We start from the raw sequence: 21,923 nt of genomic DNA on the forward strand, positions 1-21,923 counted from the left end.
AAAAAATTAAGAAAAATTGAATTTTAATATAAAATTATTTAAAAATTGATTAAAAATAAAGGTAAAAAGTTATTATTATTGGTTTTTGATTCATTTTACTTGTAGGTGAGTATTTTTATGTAAAATTTATCTAAATATTTTTCCTATTTCATGACGGCTATTTATTTAATTATTTATTTTTCAGACGGTTATTTGATTGTTACTTACTTGGGAAGGAGAAAATAAAAAAAAAATCATAAAATAAAATTTAATATATTTTTTTATTCAATAAAATTATAATAATAATTTTAACATACACAAAAAAAATTCTTAAAAATAATTTTAAAGCAAGGTTTTTAATCTCAAAAACAAAAAAATAAATTAAAAATTAATTTCTAACGTAAAATAAATATAAAATAAGGAGTAATTTTTGGATTCCTGTCCAAAAAAAAATAAAATGAGTGAATTTTTGTGATTTCAATGATTAAATAGACATCAATAGTAGAATGTTTCCCTTTTCGATTTTATGTTGACGATTATTACGACGTTAAATGCTAAAATACTTGTGTGTACGTGTCTCTACATTTTTTTCTGGTCGGTATTGAACGATTTTTTTCCTTTGTACACCATTTCTAAAAATTTTTTTTTATAATTTTTTTCAATGTGAAAATATTTCAGATAAAACTTAATTCTAACAATATGCTTTTATCCCATATTTTATCATTAATTTTAATTTTAGTAATTCAAAGATATGATTTTTTTTGTTGTTCATACTTTTTTTGTTTTCTCCACGTTTCTCTTCTCATGTAGATTTTCATATTAGATTCTCAGTCTCACACGTCATAATAAATATTTTTTACCCGCAAAATTTTAATTCTTCGTCGACTTTTCTTTTGCCGTGTGTCAGTTACCGCTGTTTGTGTTGGCGCTTGTCGTGCCATTCGTTGTAATTGTGCTTGTTTTCTTGCCTCCGCGCGGTTTAATTGTCTCCGAAATTTGCCACATGGCATCTTCGTCAAGGTAATCCTCGAAATTTCCAAAGTATGCGATAATTCGTTCGTTTTTCTTGAAAGTGTAGGAACTAAAAAAATATTTTTTTATTAGAAAATTTTTAAAAAAATTGAAAAATTAAAGAAAAATTACCCTGTTCGGAAACGTTTCATATTCACAACAATGTTGTACTGTTGCCAGCGTTTCATGAAGTTAATGGAACCATCGGGAAGTAAATCGGAATTGCCAATGTGAACAAAGGTAAGATCTTGTAATACGAGCCCACTAAAAAAAAATAAGGAAAAATTAGATTTTTTTTTTGATTAAAAGATTTTTAATTCTTACATGTAAGGAATGCAAGGAGGATTTGTCTCTGCAAGTGCTTGACGATACGCTCGAAAACTCGAACTTGAGTCTATTAACGCGCAATACTCTTTTAGTCCTTCAGTAATAGTTTTATGCCATTCAAGCCTAAAATTAAAAAAAAAAAAAATTAAATAATTTTATTTTCAATAAAATTTTCAAAAAATTTGTTTTTCAATAAAATTTTCAAATAAATTTTTTTAATAAAATTTTTAAATATTTTTTTTTAAATTTCCAAATAAATTAAACTAAAATTTTCAATTAATTTTTTTTAATAATTTTTTTAAATAGTTTTTAATGAAATTTTCAAATATATAATTTTTTAAATAAATTTTAATTAATTTTTTTACCTTCTAATAGGCGCTGAATCCAATGCTGACAGAATCGCAAGATAAGAATTGTAATTATTAATTTTCCTCAAATGTTTCATTATCTTAATGAATTTAATCACATGCTTTTCTCTATCTTTGGCATCTTCTTGCTTCAATATCACTGATCGTGCCCTATTAAAAAAACACAAAAAATGAAAATCTCTTCAAATTTTTACTTTTTCAAAAACTTACCAATACGACATTTTATTAAAGTGTTCCGTGAACAACGTCAAATTCGGCGATCTTTCTTCGCATTGCTCCTGTGCCCATATCAAAACTTCCGGGATTTCAATTTTTTGGAACAACTCCGCATCCAACAATGTCATTTGTTCGGCAATTTCTTGCGTTTTTAGATCTAACAACGTTGGAAGTGCTGTCGTAATAGCTTTTGCCGTTAAGAGCAGACTCGAATTCGATTTTGACTTGAAGAGTTTGATCTTTTCGATGATTTTGACACGCAAAACGCGCGTCATGCTCAAATGTCCATCACAGATAAGTTGTTGCTCAAATGTTGTAAGTGACTTTAACAAGGGAATCGTCAAATCGGGCATTCTAAAAAATTTTTTTTTTAATATTTTTGAAAAAAAAAAATTTTTTAATAAAAAAAAACTTACGTCAAATCGTTCACTACACGCACAAGTAACGAAAACGCTTCCTTCGCAGAACGCTGTTTCAGATCTTGCTTTTGTTGAGCAAAATATTGGTAACGATATGTCAATTTCTCGATAAGATCTTTCGGGCTGATAAATGTGCGGAATGTCGTCAAAAAGGCTTCACCATACGCTGAAATTGCAAAGAAAAAATATTTAATTAACAATTTTTTTTATAATATTTTAAAATAATTTTTTTTTTTAATTTTCAAAAAAAAAATTTTTAAATACAATTTTCAAATAAAATTTTTTTTTTTTCAAATAATTTTTTTTAATTTTCAAAAAAAAAAAATTTTTAATAAAATTTTCAAATAATATTTTTTTTTTTTATAAAATTTTCAAATTTTTTTTTAAATAAAATTTTTAAATAAATTTTTTTTAATAAAATTTTCAAATAATTTTTTTTAATAATTAATTAAATTAAATTAACTACAAAAACTACTCTACTCTACTGAGAACAAGCAATTTACCATCTTTTTGTTGTTCTGATGAAATTTTTATTGAATTTGAATGAGAAAAATAGAAGCGTGCGAAAAAATTTGAGAAAAAAGTGAGTAAATGTGCGATTTAAAAATTTTCCAACACAAAAAAATCAAAAAAATTAAAAATTTTAACATTTACCATCAGAATTTTTCTGCACTTTTGTTGCATGAATTATGAGTGCATCCATATTTCCTCCTTTAACTTCAGGCCCATCTTCAGATTCCTTCTTGAAGACCAAATATTCGTTAACTTCGAGTTTTTCCAAGAGATTCGGTTCTTCTTTTTGCGTGGTTTCATTGTTGAGTATTGTTCCGTTCATCTAAAAATTTTTTTTGAAAAATAAAAAAATTAATTTTTTATTCAAAATTGAGAGAAAAACATGCAATTGACATAAAAAAATGATTTCGAACCTTTTCCCTTTGGTTTTTATTGCGTCGCAAGACAACTTCTTCTTCGTCGTTATTCTCGTCATGATTGCTAACCGTAACTTTCGTCGAGGGACTCGTGGGAATTTTCGTGTTAGTAACAACTACTTTGTTAGAGGGACTCACGGGAGATGTGTTATTGACATGATTATTAGTATTTGTCGTTACGGCATCCGAGAGAAACTCGTAGCCGCCGCGATCCGACAACACAATCGGATCAAGTCTCACCGGCGAGATTTTAAGTACGGGACTGTGACACGCCGTCGAATTGTTGCTGCTCAACGTCAGCGATGGGGGTTTTGGACTAGATGGCGGCGTCGGAACGTCACGATGCGTCAAACTATTTTGTCGAACACTCTTGGGCGGAAGTGCGGGAGGTTTTCCGTGCACAACGGCGCTATTTGGCGACGCAAGAGGACTCGGAATTTGCGGTTTGTGATTATGGGAGGGCGATAACGAAGTTGAAGACGATGACGAAAGTGTTGCTGTCATCGTTTGACTATGACTAATACTGCTTGTTGTGAAGTTATGTGTCGCTGCGAGATGCTCTGCGGCAGTTGCTGTGTGTGTGAGACCGTAAGCCGGCACGGAATATCGCAAAAATTCGTTGTTATTTTGAGTGCAATTGCCAAGCATTTCCATGTAAGCCATAACTAAAAAAAAAAAATAAAAAATATTATTAAAAAATAGGACAATGACTCGATTTTACACTTTTATTTACAAAACGATAAGATTATGCAGAAATATTCGAACGTGCGTCACGTGAAATTTCTCAGAATATTTCAACATTCACTTTTTTTTCAATTCTACAAAACTCACCGGAATATGCCACACTTTGAAACACTTTAAAATTTTACAAAAGGAAGCACAAAAGAGAAAAATTTTGTGTTAAGGGAATCAAAAATCAACTTTTCTACATAAAATTTCAATCAAAACTGACGATCTAAAAGCATTTTTCACGGAAAAATTTGAAATTTTTGCTCTGTAACGTCTTCAACTCGTTCAAAATGCTCTCAAATCGTGATTTTTTTTCGTAAACAAACTTCTAAGCTTATCATCGCAAGACAAATATTTGTCGAAATATCAGATGATAAGGTGAGTGACGACGAAAAATCGTGTTAGACAAAACAAAACAAAATTCCTTACTGTGTTTTTTATTTTGCTTTATCGGTAACGGCGGGGGTTGATCTCCAGAGAGGGTTTGTTGCTGAAATTGACGTGTCTCGATGAGGCTTTGGTGCTTCAGATGCGTGTTATTAATGCGCAGGAGTGCCGGGTTGTTTTGTAATGCGGAAAAGTTGTTTCTAAAAAAGAAAGGAAAAATTAATTTTTTTAATTCAAATATTTTAAAATATTTGAAAATATATTTTTTTTAATTTTTCATTATATTTTATTGAACTGATTATTTTAACTAACTAAATTGAACTTTCGAGAAAAAAATTTTTCTGAAATATTATTTTTTAGACAGAATTTTTTTTATTATATTTTTTTAAATATTTTTTAAACTTAATTTTTTTTATTTTTTTAATTTTTTGAATTATTTTTTTAATTTTTAACAGATTTTTTTTACTATATTTTTACGTTTTTTAAAAATTATTTTTATTTTTTAAATTTAATTTTTTTTTTTTATTTTTGACAGAAATTTGTTTTTAAAGTTCAATAAAGTATGATGAAAAATTGACTTGATTTCAACAAAAAAATTTCATATTTTTATAATTTTTTGTATAATAATATAGGAATATTTTTTATTTTTTTGCTTTTTAGATTCTTGATTGGAAATTTAAAGTTTTACCTTAATTCAGCTGCATCCGTTTCATCGACATTATCGTATGTAGAAACGCGTCGCATGCTCAATTTACGAGTTTTTTCGGGCAATGGCGGTTTGTCGAACGTTCCGCTACCAAAAACTTCTTCAACACTCGCATTCAAGGACTCTGTATTACTTCCCGATACCATTGAAGCCTCTTTATGCTCCATTATCGTCGATTGTTGCATAAAAGTCGTACTCGAACTGGAAGAACTTTCGAAATTATGTTGTTCAACAATGGCATCGATGCTCGAATTGAGTTTTTGCATCACGGCGGCATTGCTTTTTTGCGTCAGAGTCGTGCTACTGCTACACGAAATGGACTGCTTAACACTTTGCGTGCTCGAACGGAAAGAAACGAATCCCGATTCGTTCGAATTGCGATGCATTTCGAGACTTGCGTTGGCATGTTGTGTCGATTCAGCTTCGTCGCTCCAATTGTGTTTGATGAGTCCAATATCGGAACATGGATGTTCGTCGTGCGTACTGTCAATCGTGAGATTTTTCAATTCTTCCTCTTCGCGCGAATGATTTAGCGCAGAATCCAGTGATCCAGCACTGAGAAGACTAGAATTATCCTCGGGCGAACGTGAACGCAGCGAATTTCTGTCGGCAACGCTTAAATGTGTCAAAAACATCGGATCCAAAGTGGCGTCGAGTTCGTGAAACGAGTTATTTTGGGGTTTGTTGTTGTTAACGCGCCGTTTGGGAGGCAAAGGCGGCGGATCTGTGTGTCGATTTGGTAACGGGGGCTTCGGCGGAGGACTATCCGTATCGCGCAAAATATTTTCCGTACTGAACGAAGGACGAACATTTGCCGCAGCTGCTGTTTGCTCCAAAATATCACGATCGCGAGGCGTCAATGGGATATCCGGAAGCGACGTTCGTTGCGCAGCTACATCAATAACGGGTCGTTGCAGTGTATTTGGCGTCGTTTTGCTGTAATGCGCGGGACTTGACATCGATTTTTGCTGTTCGGCGAGTTTTTCGTTTGCCAAATTGGCGAGTTGTTGTACCGCATTGTCGACTAATTCGACGACACATTCGACATTTTCTTTGCTGAGAGATGCGCACTTTTCGTCCTCATCGCTTAAAATTACCTCATCACAGAGTTTGATTAGTTTTCCAAGGGCATCGTAAACTTGTGTCGTCGCTGATATCAGAGCGCTGCTGTGTTCGCTCAAGCCATAGGATTGTAAAGCGGCGTGAACGTTCGAAATGGATTCCAAAACGACGGTCCCGTTATCGGCAAGCATCTCCAATTTGTTTGTGGAAATGACACTTTTGAAATATTGCAGTGCATTTCTCACCTAAAAAGGTAAAAAAAATTATTTAAAAAAAATTAATTTAATTAATTAATTTAATAATTTAATTAATTTAATTTTTTTTTAAATTTATTTAAAAAAATTAAATAATTTAATTTTAATTAATTTAAATTGATTAATTTAATTTAAATTAATTTATTTTTTTTTAAATTCATTTTTAAAAAATGTTAACAAAAATCATGACTCACCATTTTAACATGATAATTTAAATCTTTGATAGGTTTGACTCCATCTGTCATGTCATTGCCCATTTTGTTCCTGCCTCTTGGACTGTGCGGCGAATGTGACCTACGTTTATTTTTGACATGAATTAGTGCTCTTACAACTCTAATATTCAACATTTTCTCGGAATTTTCAGGTACGTTTCAATTAACGCCTCGTAACTTACTGACAACGTACTTTTATCTTGAGACTGATGGAGTGTGCCTGATAAAGTAATTAAATACTAAACACACACACACACATCGAACTTTGTCTTCTTATCATTTCAGGTATCGTTCATTTTGCACAAAACGTAAAATTGAATTCCGAGCTTTTTGATAAAAAAAAATAAAAGAAATTCTTACCTCGTCATCGTGCTCGTTGGAGTCCTTATCTGCGAAATTTTCTCCAAAAAATCGTCTTTGAAAGATCTTGCACGTCGCGCTAATTTTGTGCCCCGTAAACTTCCCTTATGCCCCGAGGATCCAGGATATCCAACACCGGATGACGGAGTGATTGTGCCGCTCTCACAATCTGCAAAGAAAAATAAGAAAAATGTAAGTAAACTTGAATCAACAAATTAATGGGTGAAAAAATTCCACGACTTTCTATTTTTAGCATTAACGACGCTGTTGATTTAGTCGCCGACACTGCCTTCATACAAACATTTAGATATTGGTGCAACTTTCACGTGCTTAAAAAAAACGAAAATTAGGAAATTGACAATTTTTCCTCTAATTCGAACAAAAACACACAAATGAATTCCGCGAAACGATTTACGAAAAAAAATTCCATTCTGGAAAATTTATCTCTTGAATTATGTAAGTAACGCGTCTCGCAACAAATAACAGAATTATAATCTAAAAATACATGTATCGAGAAAATGGCAAAGGTCGTAGACAAAAATGCCAGACAAATGCGAATTTCCTCTCGAGAAGATGCTTTGATTTGATTTCATTTTTCTCCTAATTAACTTCAAGCAATAATTACGGGGCTAAATTGAATTAACTCGCGATGCTTTTTTTTTTTTTGTTAAAAAAAAAGGAGAAAATTTTCTTATGTTTTTTTCAAGGTTGTTCAAGTTGCAATTTCCGTCTCAGCATTCTATGTCATTCGCATCGTTCTTTTGATCGTCTCCATAGAATTAATCGAAAAACATTTTCTTCTCTTCGTTTGTGAAGAAAACGGAAATAATCCTTTTTTTTCTTACTGTCGTCATAGCTGTCGCTGTAGGTAGGAAAATCGCAAGCATTTGCGTATCAAATGGATAAGGGATTCATTTAATGGTTTTTTTTCTCTTCTGCGAGAGAAGTTTCTTTCTATTTATAGTCGTGAAATAGCATAAAATGGTGATCAAACACTACTTTTTTTGCATAAAATGTTCGAGGGGTTGCAGGGTTGTTGCATCGATTTATTTATTCACGGCGCGATGATAAATATATTTAACTATCGACTGATTGGAATTTGTGGGGTAATTTAAAGGTAATTGAATATGAAAAGTAGGCGAAATAATTGAATTATGATCGAATTAATTGAAAAAAATATTTTAAATTTAAAAAATTAATAATTTTTAATAAATTTTATAATTAAAAGTTTTTTTTTATCATTTTTGTTATCAAAGGACATGACAAAATTCCTCATTTTTTAGATTGGCTGTCATTTCCGTCGTTAAAGTGATACAAATTCTTTTCCAATTTACGTCATTTCCTTAACGACTTAACTCGATAACAGCGAAGGTTCGTGCAACAATAACAATAAACAATCCTGAACTATTTCTCCGCGCATTTCACTTCGGGGAGAGACCTTGAAATCGATTTGTGTAACATTCTTCCAGTTCATTCAATAAATCGTAAACATGACTCAAAAATGTAAATGACATCATTGACCTCATGCTAAAAAATCTTACGTACAGACAGTTTAGCAAGTTTAGTTATTATCAAACAAAACGACCATTGTAGACGAGTCATGAGTAAATTACAATGAAATCATCGCCGATGACACAACATTTGCACTCTTCTCACTAATTGGGTTTCTTTTATTATTTACCTACAATTCGAAGACAGGAACATTTTATTTACAAAAAGTACAAAAAAAAAAAAATCACAAGGAAATTATTATTCATCTCACATTCTGACAAAATAATCATCGTTGCACGTACTACAGGTAATCTCGTACGACGAAACGAGCATTACCGAGTAGTCGAAGAAGCAAAACAAAAGATACAACCGTTAGATTGGTAGCTAATAGAGCTAAAAAAGGTCTGATTTGCCAAATTTGATGAATATTTCATTCATTCATGTCCATCAAAATTCACGTCTTTTTCACTTTTTTTCTTTCAAGACAATACCTTGTTAATAATTTGCAAGATTTTCCCACTAGATCACTGAAATTGATGTCAGTTCGGTCTATTTTTAGAATAAATTATTATTATTTCATTCAATATTTTAATGAATTTCGTTAAATATTCAAATATTCTTGAATTTTGATGAATCGTCTACTGTTTTTCGTGAGCTTAACAGTAGATCAGTTGTAAATAGCAATAATTGTCATTATTATTATTATTTATAATAAGTAATGTTATTAATGTCACTATAAATAACTACCGTCGTCAACTCTATGGATGTTGATTGTTCAATCGACTGAAACAAACTGTCGCTCTTCTTGCCGTGCCTGTCTTGTGTGCCGCGTGTGTGTTTGTGTTATTATTGGAGTCGAGTGATTATGGTTTTTGTGCATTTCGAGTGAAATATTTGAAATTTCGTTTTTTGTCTCATAAAAAGAAAAATTAAAAAAAAAGTGAATTCTTAAAAAAATATGAAAAAAATTTAAAAAAAACTTCAGACCTAAAATTATTTTTTCTTATATTTTTTAATTTAATTTTAATTTAATTAAAAATTTAATTTACCTAATATTTATTAAAATAAAAAAAATATTTTTAAAAAAATATAAAATTTTACTTTTTTTTAATTTTATTTATTTTATTTTATTTTATTTTTTAAATAAAAAAATTATTTTTAAAAAAATTTAAAATTTTATTTTATAAAAATTTTTATTTTTTTAAATTTTATTTTTACTTATTTTTTTTTTCAAAAAAATTTTTTTTTTAATTTCTTTCAAAAATTATATTAAAATATCATTCAAATGAAAAATAAGAATTAAAAAAAAAAAATAATATTCTGTATAAAAATTACCAAAAAAAATTAAATAAAATGCGATTACGTGTCGTTTCAATGACAAATTCCATTCAGTATTTTTTTTTTTTTCGTATTTAATAAGTATTCTCAGTTCTCTCGTATTTTTTTTGCTTCACATATGGATGACGACGTGCACATGAACATGTAAAGTACAAAACGAGTGAGAGAATTATTTGCGGTTTTTCTATGATTTTTATGAAAAAAATTAAATTCTAAAAAATTTTCTTTAAAAAATGTTAATGAACCATTAAAATTAATGAAGTTTAATGTTTTTTCTAAAAGAATTTTGTAAAATTGTAATATTGAGACATTTTTATGTGCAATAACAAAATAATAAAAAAAATAAACAAACATGAATTCTTGAAAATTTATGAATAGAATTCACGTAAGACGAAAAAGTTTTAAAATAGAAGTCTCTCTTCTATTTCTTCTTTGTTTACTTTGTTCCTCTCCGTTCGAAAAGAGAGACGCATTTGAATAATTTTAAGTCAAGTCGTTTTAAATGTCGATGTGTGAGTGTGAGGAAGACTACTTCCGACTTGCTTGCTTCTGTACGGATGTTCGTCGTACAGATTCTGTTTTACTTTTGATTATTATCGCAAAATCTAGCATGCCGAATGCAAGTTGAATGTTAATGCTCGACGTTATGTAATGGAACGAGACAGTAAACATGATTTAATGAATGAATTATGGAGGTAATTGCCATTTATGGAGTTTTAAATTATTACGATGACGAGTAAGCGCCATTTAAATCAGTTGAAGATGACTTTAATTCGATGTTGGTGTCTTAGAATGGAAGTTGAGAGACTACCAGATTGAATTTTTGTTAAAAATTCATCCTTTCAAGATCGTTCGAGTACAAAAAATAAAAATTTTAAAAGAAAAATTACTTCATAACACGAAAAATTCACTCACGATCAACAAGTAGCGCCAATGTTCTTCGATTAAATCGATAAATTACTTTGCGTTAACCTAAAACCACATCCGACTATCATAACTGTTCGCATCAAACACGATCAAAAAGCAATTAATCTGATTTAATCGATCCATTGTTCAACTTGCACAAATGAACATCAACAACTTCCATATTGCACATCGCCTTAAACAGCGAAAATTAATGTAAAATAAATTAGCTTTGCATTATCGTCGAAAACATCCATTGATATTCCGGCAGTATTCACAGTAAAAGTTGATGCGATATTGCTCCATCGATATTTAGGCCAAAAAAATACTTGAAAATATTTTTAATTTACTTCCTTCTTAATTTTTCATTGAATTCTGAGAAGGAATATCATCTAAAATGCAAAAAATTAATTAAAAAAAATAAATTTTTGAATAAAAATTTTAAATAAAATAAGTTAAAAAGTTGAATTTTTCTTACTTTTAAAAAATTTTAGTAGAAGAAATTTTTTCTTAATTTTTTAAATTAATTTTTTCAATAAATCATAAGAAAATAAAAAAAAAATAACTTTTTCAAATAAATAATTAATTTTAGATTTTTTAAAAATTATTTTAAAAATTAAATATAAAAAAAATTGAAATTTTAAAGAAAATTTTCTGAAGTCAATTTTTTCTAACTTTCAAAATTTTAACACTTTTACTTAATTTTTTAAGTTATAAAAAAAAATTAAAAAACTTAAAATTTTTTATAATTTTTAATTTTTAATGTGTTTTAATTTAATTTTTTTTTTATTTTTATTTTTTTTTTAATTTTTAAATTTTTTTTAATTTTTTAAAAAATTTTTTTTTTTTTTTAAAAATTTTTTTTTTTTTAATTTTTTTTTTAATTTTTTAATTTTAATATAAAATTTAAAATATTTTCGATTTTCGTTTCAGCCTAAAAGTACACATGAATATTAAATCTAATTAAAATTGCCATTCAAACACATGCTCTAAATGGAAAACACTTGCAAAAGCATTTTAAAAGGATCAACAATTCAATTTACAACTTTTTGTTGTTACGAACGAGGTGACCTTTCATTACCTAATTTTTTGCGTTTCGAGTCGTCATTTGTTGTGCTACTATTTGCTTGCTTCGCGCGACTCGTGGGAAAACCATAAAAGGAGTGTCGATATTCGTGCGGCGCATTTTCAGTGCCGACATCACTTGTTTTCGGGCTGTCTTTATCCGCGACAGCAACAACGTCGCCGCCATCGCCGTTGATCGTGCTTTTGTAAAGCGGCGTGTACTTGACCGGAGAAAGCAGGTAATTTGAATTTGTATCCAATGGCTTGAATTTGAATTTGAAGTTGTACGATTTCCAACGTTGCTTTTCAAAGTTCGAGCAGTCGAGCAGAAATTTTTCATCATATTCTGGCATTTTTTATTTTTTTTTAGTTTTTTTTTTATTAAAATTTTTTACTTTTCACTTTTTTCCATCATTTTTTATTTGTTTACATTTTTACACTTTGTTTTTTTTTTTATTTTTCAGGTTATTGATCGCGCACTTTTATTTTCTATGGAAATTACTTTTTAAACAAATTGACCACAAAATTACTTTTTTTGCATGTTCATGCGCGAATGAGCCTCTGGACAAGTAACGGAGCAAAAAAAATTAATTAATCCAAACTATTTCCCTAACGAGATGCATTTAGCTGCAAATTAGTGTAAAGCTGCTGATAATTGCGAGCGACGAGACATTCCTCCGTCATTCAAAACAATATAATTAAGTCATCTTTGCCTTAAAATTAAATAATTATAATTCCTCGCAGCTTTTTTAATGACAATGCAAGCTCATTATGTCATCGTCAACAGATTTTTCTCTAATAATCACTCGATTTCTTTCATTACTTTTTATTTAATCGCAAAAAAATTGTTGACCGACTCACTCGAAACGAGACAATGAAAGAACTTGGTGTGTCTAAAACTGTTATTTGTTGTTTCTATGTTACACTTGATGGATTTTAACATTTTTTTCTGCGTTTTTCTTTCTTTTCAGCACCGGCTAGCTACTTTTTATGCATTAATTGCATGTAACAACGTGTCTCGGGCAAGTAACTGTAACAAAGGGAACTCAAGACATCGTTGGATGCCCGACAAAACACAAAAGAAGAAGCACAAGAAAAGTTTATGAATGAAAATTACGTCGACGACGACGACAATCTTATCTATTTTGTGTGTTTCTGAGCTGAAACGAAGGCAAAAAGTAAACAACTGACATGTGTGGTCAAGTTTTCTGTGAAAGTTGACAAAATAATCATCCGGTACCACGAATTTTTTTCTTCTTTTGTTGTGAAATTGTTATCAGCAAGTAACACATGTGCATTTTTTGTGGGATTTTTCTATTGAACTCTCGTAAAATGTCGTAAAATGCAAATTTTTGATTGTTCTTTTTGAAAAGAAATGAAGGTCATTTTTTGAGAGTGGCGCTAAATTATTAAAAAAATTATTTTTTTTAAAGATTTTGAATAATTTAAAATCTATTCTTTAAAATTTTATGAAAAAAAAATTTTTTTTTTAAAATTTTTAAAAATTGAATGAAAAATATTTTTTTTTTTTAAAAGAAAAGATCAAAATTGTACAATTTTTAATTTTTTTTTTCCAAAATTTTCTTGAATGAAAAATGAAAAATATTTATTTTTCTAAAAAAAAGATCAAAATTTAAAAAAAAAATTATTTTTTTCGAGAAAATTTAACGAAAAATTAATAAAAATATTGATTTTTGATTTGAAATTGTAAAAAACTTAAACAAAAATTTTATTTTTTGTTAATTTTTAATTAAACTTCAATGAAATTTTTATCAAAATCTGATAAATTTAACGAAAAAAGGTCAAAAATATTAAATTTTTCATAAATTAATGTTTAAAACGCATTTCATGCGACACTCTTGATCTCTAAATGACTAAAAAATCGTAACGTAATTTTAATTAAATGATAGACAAGGTTACTCGAGAGTCGTAACTGCATTCGGATTCAATTATTTTCATATTAAAATACGGCTAAGACTGCACTTCACTCGAAAATCGTTTCATCAAAGTTTCTTCCTCCTCCATTTCCTCAGATTTCTTTGCAACATTCTTCGTTCATGCTAAGCGGCAAGACATGAAGTTACTTGTAAAGCAATAATTGTTTATTATTATTACAAGAAGAAGAAAAAAAAAGTTAAAAATAGAGTATTTTCGTGCGCGCTCATCTCTCTATCTGACGAAACACGTAATAGTTTTTAATTTTTATTGACTTCCCCAGATTATTACTTAGTACGTTTATTATTTTGTTTGTACACGAGTCTCAGTCAATTTCATCATCGTCGTCTCTAAGTTCTAATTATTTACTGCGCATCAATTATGTCATCGGCAGTCCACGGATTGACGAAAAATCTGAAACTCTGCACAAGTGACGACTTGCGTTATATGGCTCGTTAGTGAAATTGCTGCCATCCATGTAATGAAGCTATTATTTACGACGGTTTGTTACGTGCAGTTACTTTTTTGTGTTACTTATTGCTTTGTTGTGGGTCTTTTTCTATTAATTTCGTATTAAACTTGTGTGTCAGTCGCAGTGAAACGTAACCTTTGTGCCATTTTTTTGATAATGATATGCTTTGTTGGATGGTTTATGTCATGATGCGAGTTTAAATTTGATTTTTTATGTAAGACTTTGCTGATGAAGAAGTACAAAAATTTGCTTCACAAGTACTTTTAAATGACAAATTTAGCTCTTTGGGTTTGAAAAATCATCTTTGGAGTTAAATTTTAAGGCAAAAAATCAATTTTCGAAAAATTTCTTGAAGGATTTTCGAAAATTTGAACAATTTCGAAAGTTTTAAGAATTTCGAAAATTTCACAAATATACGAGTGATTTCGAAAATTTGAAGAATCTTCGAAAATTTAAAATTTGAACAATTTCGAAAATTTGAAGAATTATTCAAACAATTTTAGAAAATTTGAAGAATTTTTCAAATGATTTAGAAAATTCGAAGAGTTTGTCGAAAGACTTTCGAAAATTTGAAAAATTCTCGAACAATTTTTTAAAAATTTAAAGAATTTTTCAAATTATTTCGAAAATTCGAAGAGTTTGTCGAAAGATTTTCGAACATTTGAAGAATTATTCGAAAGACTTTCGAAAATTTGAAGAATATTTCAAAGGATTTTCGAAAATATGTCAATTTTGAAAAAAATTTCGAAAATTTTTAAAAATTTAAAAAACTTTTGGAAAAAAATTTCAAAATAATACAAAAATTAATATCAAAATGACATATTTTGTACAAAATTCACAAATTTCGTTCCATAAACGATGATTTATATTCCAAATCTGTCAAATCAAAGTTCATTTCCGCTTATTTTCGCCCTAATTCAACCTTGAACTGCGTTACTCGCCCTTCTATTTATAAACATTTAACATGACCCCTCTTGTCTATCACATAATTAGCTATTAACTCATCATTTCTTATCTATTTATTACAACTTTTTTTTTTCAATTACTGCAATTATCTCCTTTTTATTTTAACATTCTTCATATTTTTTTTTTCTTCAGGTAATAAAAATACGAAGGAAATCTGAATGAGATGTTATCACAAATTATCGAGCAAAGGGGAACAACCATTTTTTGTTTTACCTCTGTCAAATTGCAATCACAGTACACTTGTTTCAATATCAAATTAGCCTAAATCAAGTGCGGCGTGGCCTGGGTCATGAAAAAAATGAGCAAATGGATTGTTGACATGTTTGTCGTCGCACATGATCGTTAAACTCAATGTTAATTGTTACACATAAAATTTCGTCGTGGATTTTTTTCGGCGGTAATTTGCGGGAATGACATGCGAAAAAAATTGATAAAAAGGAAGAATTTAATTAAAAGCCCATTTTGAGTTTTGCACGCATGTACGCAGGTCAAGGCTTCGTTTCTTATTAAATTCCCACAATTTCGGGCTGAAAATTTGAATGGACTGCTATTTTTGGTACACAATCAAGCATTTTACAAAAAAAAAAGTAATAATTATAATAAATATCAATCGACGAGCGAGAAAGACATAAAAATCAAAACAAATCGCTCGTCTTTAATTTATTGAGCAGGCAAATACGGTTGTGTCGCTCACCCACGTCGGCTCGCTTGACTCAATTCGATTAGACAACGACTTTTATTGTAAAGTGTCGATCGGGAAAGGAAACGACAACAACGGTCAACAACACTTTGAGAAACGATTAGTCAAGCAATTGCTTTGAAAAATTGACAAATATGGCAATTTCTGCAACGAAGGCGAACGATAACGTCAGCTTCTTCTTTTTTGAGCTTCGAGACAACAAAAAAACACTCGAAGGTCGAAAATTGGATCACACAAAAGGGATATTGACTTGATTTGTGAGAAAATCGATAAAAATATGTCAGTTAAGTCACCCTCATTACGTTATTCTTCAAAAAAAAAAAAAAAAAAAAAGTTATGAAAAGGTGCGGCAACAACAACAAGGTTAGTAGTACTGTAAATAGTTGCTAAATAATATCTTCACTATTTCTAGGTTTGATATACTTAGATACTGCTGAATTGATGAGCGATTCCTCGTTATTGATTTATTTTGAATTGTTTTCGTCGTTGTTATTGTAAATAAACACAAAAATGGAGCAAGAATGATGCACGAGCTTCAGCTTGACCTTTTTTCGCGACGTTCTCTCGAATTCAATTTGTTTCGCAAGGAAAGTCGTGCGACGAAATGGCATTGAAATGCATCTTTGTGATGTTCTTGAGTGGCAACTGCAGGGAATTTGTCTCAAGTGAGGATTAAAAATGTACTTTTTATCATTTTAACATCCATTTTTTCATCTAAATTGTCTTTAAAAGACTTTTGAATTAATTTTTGTTAAGTTTTAAAAATTAAAAAAAAAATTTTAAAATTTTTAATTTAAAATTTTTATTTAAATTAAAATAAATTGTCAACATATTTTCCTTTCAATTTTTAAATTAAAAAAAATCACAAAAATTTTTCAAAAAATTTTTTTTTTAATTTAAAATTTTTAAATTTTTCAAAAAAAAAAAATCATTCAAAATTTAATTAAATATTTTTAATTTTTTAAAATTTTAATTTTTTTCACTATTATTTTTATAATAACATTTTTTTTTTCTTCTTTTTTTTCAGATTTGACCATCAAAATAATTGCTCCATTTGATAATTCACCATCGATAAAACCGAAAATTTATTTTATCGTGTGAAACTTTTAATCACTGAGGCACTAAAACCAGCCTACAACTAATCAAATTTTCCCTTTTTTGGCGTCTCCAATTATCAAACAACCAGGTAGATCGCATCTCATTATCAAATTAAATTTTGATCTCGTCTCGTGTGTCGTAAAATCATCGCAACTATTGGCTGAACTAATTGAAAATTTCCAATAAATGTAATTGAGACGTCACGACAAAAACCTTCTAAAAATCGCATTTGAACATGCTGGTGTGTGGTCAATTCGTTTTTTCGAACGGAACGTGTTAATTAAAGTACTAACGTTGTTAAATTTATTTTTTTGTAGATGGGGAATTTTTCACATCGATTGAATTTTTTGGAATTTTGTGTGAGAAAATATTCCTTTTTGCGATGAAAATCGCTAATTGCTTGCACTTTCTCAATAATAAATGACGTTGAAGGTAATTAAAACTTTTTAAATCCTCTTGAAATTTTTTTTCTCATTTTTTTTATCTTTTTCTTTACTTTTAATTTCTTTCTTGATAAATAAATCGCATTATATCATCACTTTTTTATCACTTTCTTGTTTAAATTTTGCGATCTTTTCACTATTTATTTTTATTTTTAGCGGAGGAGAGCGAACAGTACCAAACACGACAAAAACAAAACAGTTAATGCCTTCTACTATTTGCATTCGTTAGATGCCTGCCTTTTGCTAAATATGTGCGATAGTACGCCGCGTGCAGAAGATATTTGTCGTTTTGTGTAGTTTGTCGGCACATATTGTACTTGCTTACATATATTGCCTTGTTATTTTGTTGTTTGTTTGTATATTTTGGTTTGTTGTACGACGACGACGTCGAAGAAGAAGAAGAGAGACGATGATGACGCTGTTTGGTGGTTGCTTGTTGATGTTCGAGGAGAGGGAGGAAAGCAGATGTCGAGAAAAGTTAACAATCTCCAGTTGGAAAACCATAGGAAGGTAATTAAGGAAGTTGAAGGATTTTTTAAGAAGAACATCAAGATGACGTACGAAGGTACATGTCGTTGAATTTTTACTTTAGTAGCTCTACATTTTTGTGTTTTTATCAAAAATGTTACCAAAATTTAGCATTTTATGTCAATTTAATGCTTTAAAATGAAAATCAATTTGAAAAATTTTCTATTTTTTACTTTTTAAGAATTTTAAGGAAGGATTTTTAACATAAAATATCTCGAAAGTGAGAAAATTTTGAATTTTTGGTACATTTTAGATAAAAATTAATGTAAAAAGAAGATTTTTCTCTTAAAATTATAAAAAAAAAATGATTTTTGTACTTTTTAAAATTTTTCGTGCCAAATATTGAATTTTTTAAATAATTTTTTTTAACTCATGGAACAAAACAAGCAAAAATTTAAGAAATTTTTAAAAAAATTTCCAATTTTTTATAAATATTTAAATTCAATTTTCAAAAATTCTTCAAAAAATTTCTTAAAAAGCTTGAAAAGTTAATGAAATTCAAAATATTATTGATCATTTTATCATTTTAATATATTTTTTTTTTTAATTTTTTGACTTCTCTTTGAACTTTAAACAATTAGACCCATTTTACTTCTCAAAAAAATCCTGATTAATTTTCATTTCCTCTTTTTCAGATCCTTATCTCCTCGCATCTGCCTTATTTTGTCCTCCGAATGCCATTTCAACCCTTTTCCATTAATCAAAGTCGTCATCTATCAATCTCCTCTCGTCGAAATGTCTTCCAGCAGCTCACCGGTAAACGATCAAAAATTAGCATAATGCACACACGCACACCCGAGATACATCAACCGGATTTCAGCACGGAAATTATAATAAATCATAAGTGCTTTTCAGTGAAATAATTCAAAAAATGACGTTAAATGAATGCACCTTTTCATTCTTTTTCGTTCTCGACATCGACGACGATGATGATGATCACCCATTTGTATCCAAACAAAACCTTTTTTTTTCCATAGACCGACTAAATAAATTCATACGGAAGAATTTTGTTGAAGAGCTTGCTGCATGTGTGCATAATAAAGGCTTCATTTGACTTGGAGAGCATGAATAAACAAACTGTACCCGCATGGGATTCTCGCATTCATTATTCACAGCATCACATGAATTTTGCAAAGCACATAATGATGATGCTCTGTTGACAATAAATAAATATAAATGGGAAGCCATACAGAACCTCATTGTTCTACTTTTCTATTGAAATTTAACAAACACAAAAAAAAAGTTGTTGCACATAAATTGTGCGGGAGTGCAGTTTATCTTGTAAATAAATGCGATTAAATGAGAAAAGTCATTAAAGTTGTGCCGAAAAGTTTCGGGTTTTGCTAATTTGTCAATGTCAATCACTCGAATTTAATGAAAAATAGAAAAAATCTGGCAAATTTAGGCTAATAATCGATTTTAATATCAATGATGCAAGTCCAATTTCGTTAATTTTCGTGTTGCAAGTACTGATAGTTAATTGGCATGAGATGAAAAGACATTTCGAAACGTGATCATGCATAATTTGGTATGTTTTACAATCGCTTAGCCAGATGCTTTTAGTTGGTTATTTGTTTTGTAAAATTATTTAGAAATGATAAGTGAGCTCATTTCTTGGAGATTTTGAAATTTATCTTGAATCTAATTTTTTTTCGTTTTTATCGAAATTTGATTTTTTTTTATCTTAAATTGAAGACATTTTTCAAAATTTAATATTTTTTCCAGTAATTAAATATTTTTTTAAAATTTTCAAAATTTTCTTTAAAATAAGTTCAAAGGTAATTTAAAAAAAAATATTTAATATAAATAAAATAAATTTAATAATAACTTAATTTAAAAATTTATAAAAAATTAAAAAAATTTTTTTTGAACTTCGATTTTTCATTTTACCATGGTCTACACTCAAAACCAACAGATAACATAAAAAAAATTTTTCTTATTTTTTTACGTATTTTTTACGTATTTTTTTACGTATTTTTTACATATTTTTTTTTAATTCATCAATTAATTTTAAAACTTAGGAACCATCATGAAAAATCAAAAAATTTTCTCCGGTAACAAAATTTAGCATTTTGAGGCTTAAATTAATGTTGAAGGTCTGAATGTTCTCGTAATTTGAATTCCTAACTGATCATTAAAAATTAAAAAAAAATTTTTTGAAAATTTTATAGAAGAGGTATCTAAAAAAATATTAAAACTAAATTTAAACAAAAATATTTTTTAAAAATAATTTTTTTGACAAAATATTTTCAAAAATTTTTTTTTTTGTCAATTAATTTTTTAAAAATTTTTTTTATTTTTTAATTGATTTTATTTAATTTTTTAATTAATTTGAATAATTTTGAATTAATTTTAATTTTCATGTCAAAATTATGTCAAATTCCGAAAAAAAATCGAAGTTCAATGAAAAAACAATTTTTTTTTCACTTTTTACATTATTGACAAAACATAGACAACAAATTTAAGTAATTTATTGAAATCGAATTAAAAACTTGCTAAATTTCACGTCTGTCTTTTCACAAAAATATAGTTTTTAGCTATAAACAAAACAAGTCCATTAGCAAAAAAATTCACTCCTCACATTTAATTTAAAAAAAAAATTTTTTTTGAAAGGCGCACGATCAAAGACAAAAACTATGAAAATATGATCTATAATAAAAATCCACAGAAAATGTAATAAAAGCATATCGACAATTAAGATATTAACGATTGCATCACTCAACGGCAATAAATACTAACAATCACCGCACACGAATCGATTCTTTTTTTCTCCGAAAATGATCCACAATTAAAGTGAACTACATTTCCCGTACATTTTCGAAGCAAATCGTACAAAACTGTTTATTATTATTTAACAGCAACACATTTTTCGAGTGTTATTTGGTCGAAAATTAGATTGATTTGTGGGATTATTGCACACAAAAATTGATGGTACTAACTCACGTTTTTGTTTCAGATGATGTAAAAAGCCAAATAAAATTCATTTTTAGAATGGACGTGACGTGTGAAGATGATATTTGCCCATCGGTGAAGTTGAGCAAGTACTTCGATTGTTGTAATTCGTGTTCTGAGCGACTAAGAGATGAAGTAAGTCAAGCGAGAAGCAGCCTTGAACTCGAATCAACGAAAAAAAATCATTCGCCGTGTAAGACAATTGACGAAAATCTCATGGCATGCGTGCGGAAGACTTTTTCTTGAAGTACGGAATCTGTGTGAATCTGAAGAAAAAAAGTTTTTGTTGAAAAAATCGCAAAAAATGCACAAAAAATCACTTTAAATGACAATTTTTACACAATTTTCGTAAATTGCTCTCAACATATTTCACAATTTTTTTGTAACAAGACATGTTTACACAGAGTTACTTGACTTTCGTGTACAACAACTAGTTCAATGTGCCAAGAATTTCCTTTTATGTAGAACAACTTCTTGTTTCGCTCTCTCTCGTTGTATTTTATTTTATTTCGAATCGCGCAAATAAATCAAAAGTGGCCTCGATGCAGCAATATGACATTTTTTCAATTTTTTTCTTATTTTTTCTTAAAAAAAAGTGATTCACACATTCAACACAAAAAGGAGCGGAAACAGATGTGTGCAAAAAATCTTCATTGTTCTTGCGAGTCCAGCGAAATCCTCGCAGCATCTCATCAATCGGACAATCATCACTTGAGAAATCACTTAATCCGTTTGTATGTTAATTAAATTGGCGGAATTTCACACGCGAAACGCGTTTTGCGGAAAAAACAACAAAAACAGGTACTTAACACTAAAAGGTAAGGAGAAAAAGAGGAATTTGAATCAAACTTACCTGAACCGTCATATTTCGGTGTTTTTGACATGGTTTTTCACTTATTTCTGATTTTACGATTGCTGGGCAAGTGTTTGCCGTTCACATTGTGTCGGGGAACTTTGAAAAATACATTTTTTTTTGGTTTTTTAAGAGGAGTGTGGAAAAATTGGTGCTATTGCGATTTGCGATTTGTTGTCAAAGTCGCTCGAAGTTTTTGAGTCGGCTGAAAATGATGAGA

General features: G+C 29.0%; 1 protein-coding gene across 5 annotated transcripts; it reads right to left on the reverse strand.

The window, feature by feature from the left end:
- Nucleotides 1-274: 274 nt before the first annotated feature.
- Nucleotides 275-21,853, reverse strand: LOC134836175 (guanine nucleotide-releasing factor 2). Of its 5 annotated transcripts, none has more exons than XM_063851432.1 (15): nucleotides 17,141-17,310; nucleotides 11,773-12,245; nucleotides 6,960-7,128; nucleotides 6,582-6,681; nucleotides 5,054-6,378; nucleotides 4,408-4,565; nucleotides 4,081-4,104; nucleotides 3,490-3,914; nucleotides 2,975-3,155; nucleotides 2,318-2,486; nucleotides 1,896-2,255; nucleotides 1,683-1,835; nucleotides 1,315-1,440; nucleotides 1,123-1,254; nucleotides 275-1,060 (listed from the first exon to the last, which is right to left on the reverse strand). In XM_063851432.1, exons 2-15 carry the CDS (start codon nucleotides 12,107-12,109, stop codon nucleotides 883-885), a joined length of 3,837 nt encoding a protein of 1,278 aa, XP_063707502.1. In that variant the 5' UTR covers nucleotides 12,110-12,245; nucleotides 17,141-17,310; the 3' UTR covers nucleotides 275-882. The 5 variants fall into 5 exon arrangements, with proteins under 5 accessions (XP_063707502.1, XP_063707499.1, XP_063707503.1 ...); XM_063851429.1 differs by having other exon boundaries at nucleotides 276-1,060; nucleotides 3,247-3,914; nucleotides 17,141-17,213; XM_063851433.1 differs by lacking the exons at nucleotides 11,773-12,245; nucleotides 17,141-17,310 and adding an exon at nucleotides 21,704-21,853 and having other exon boundaries at nucleotides 276-1,060; nucleotides 3,247-3,914.
- Nucleotides 21,854-21,923: the final 70 nt, after the last annotated feature.

Source organism: Culicoides brevitarsis, chromosome 3 (genome assembly GCF_036172545.1).
Source record: "Culicoides brevitarsis isolate CSIRO-B50_1 chromosome 3, AGI_CSIRO_Cbre_v1, whole genome shotgun sequence".
Lineage (NCBI taxonomy): Eukaryota > Metazoa > Arthropoda > Insecta > Diptera > Ceratopogonidae > Culicoides > Culicoides brevitarsis.

Excerpts from the sequence above, each read along its gene's own strand:
- LOC134836175 (XM_063851429.1), bottom strand. The coding sequence starts at position 12,109 with ATGCCAGAATATGATGAAAAATTTCTGCTCGACTGCTCGAACTTTGAA. Across the intron at positions 3,915-4,080 it reads TCAAAGTGTGGCATATTCCG|TTATGGCTTACATGGAAATG; the intron begins GTGAGTTTTGTA and ends TTTTTTTTTTAG. Across the intron at positions 1,441-1,682 it reads GATTCAGCGCCTATTAGAAG|GCTTGAATGGCATAAAACTA; the intron begins GTAAAAAAATTA and ends TTTTAATTTTAG.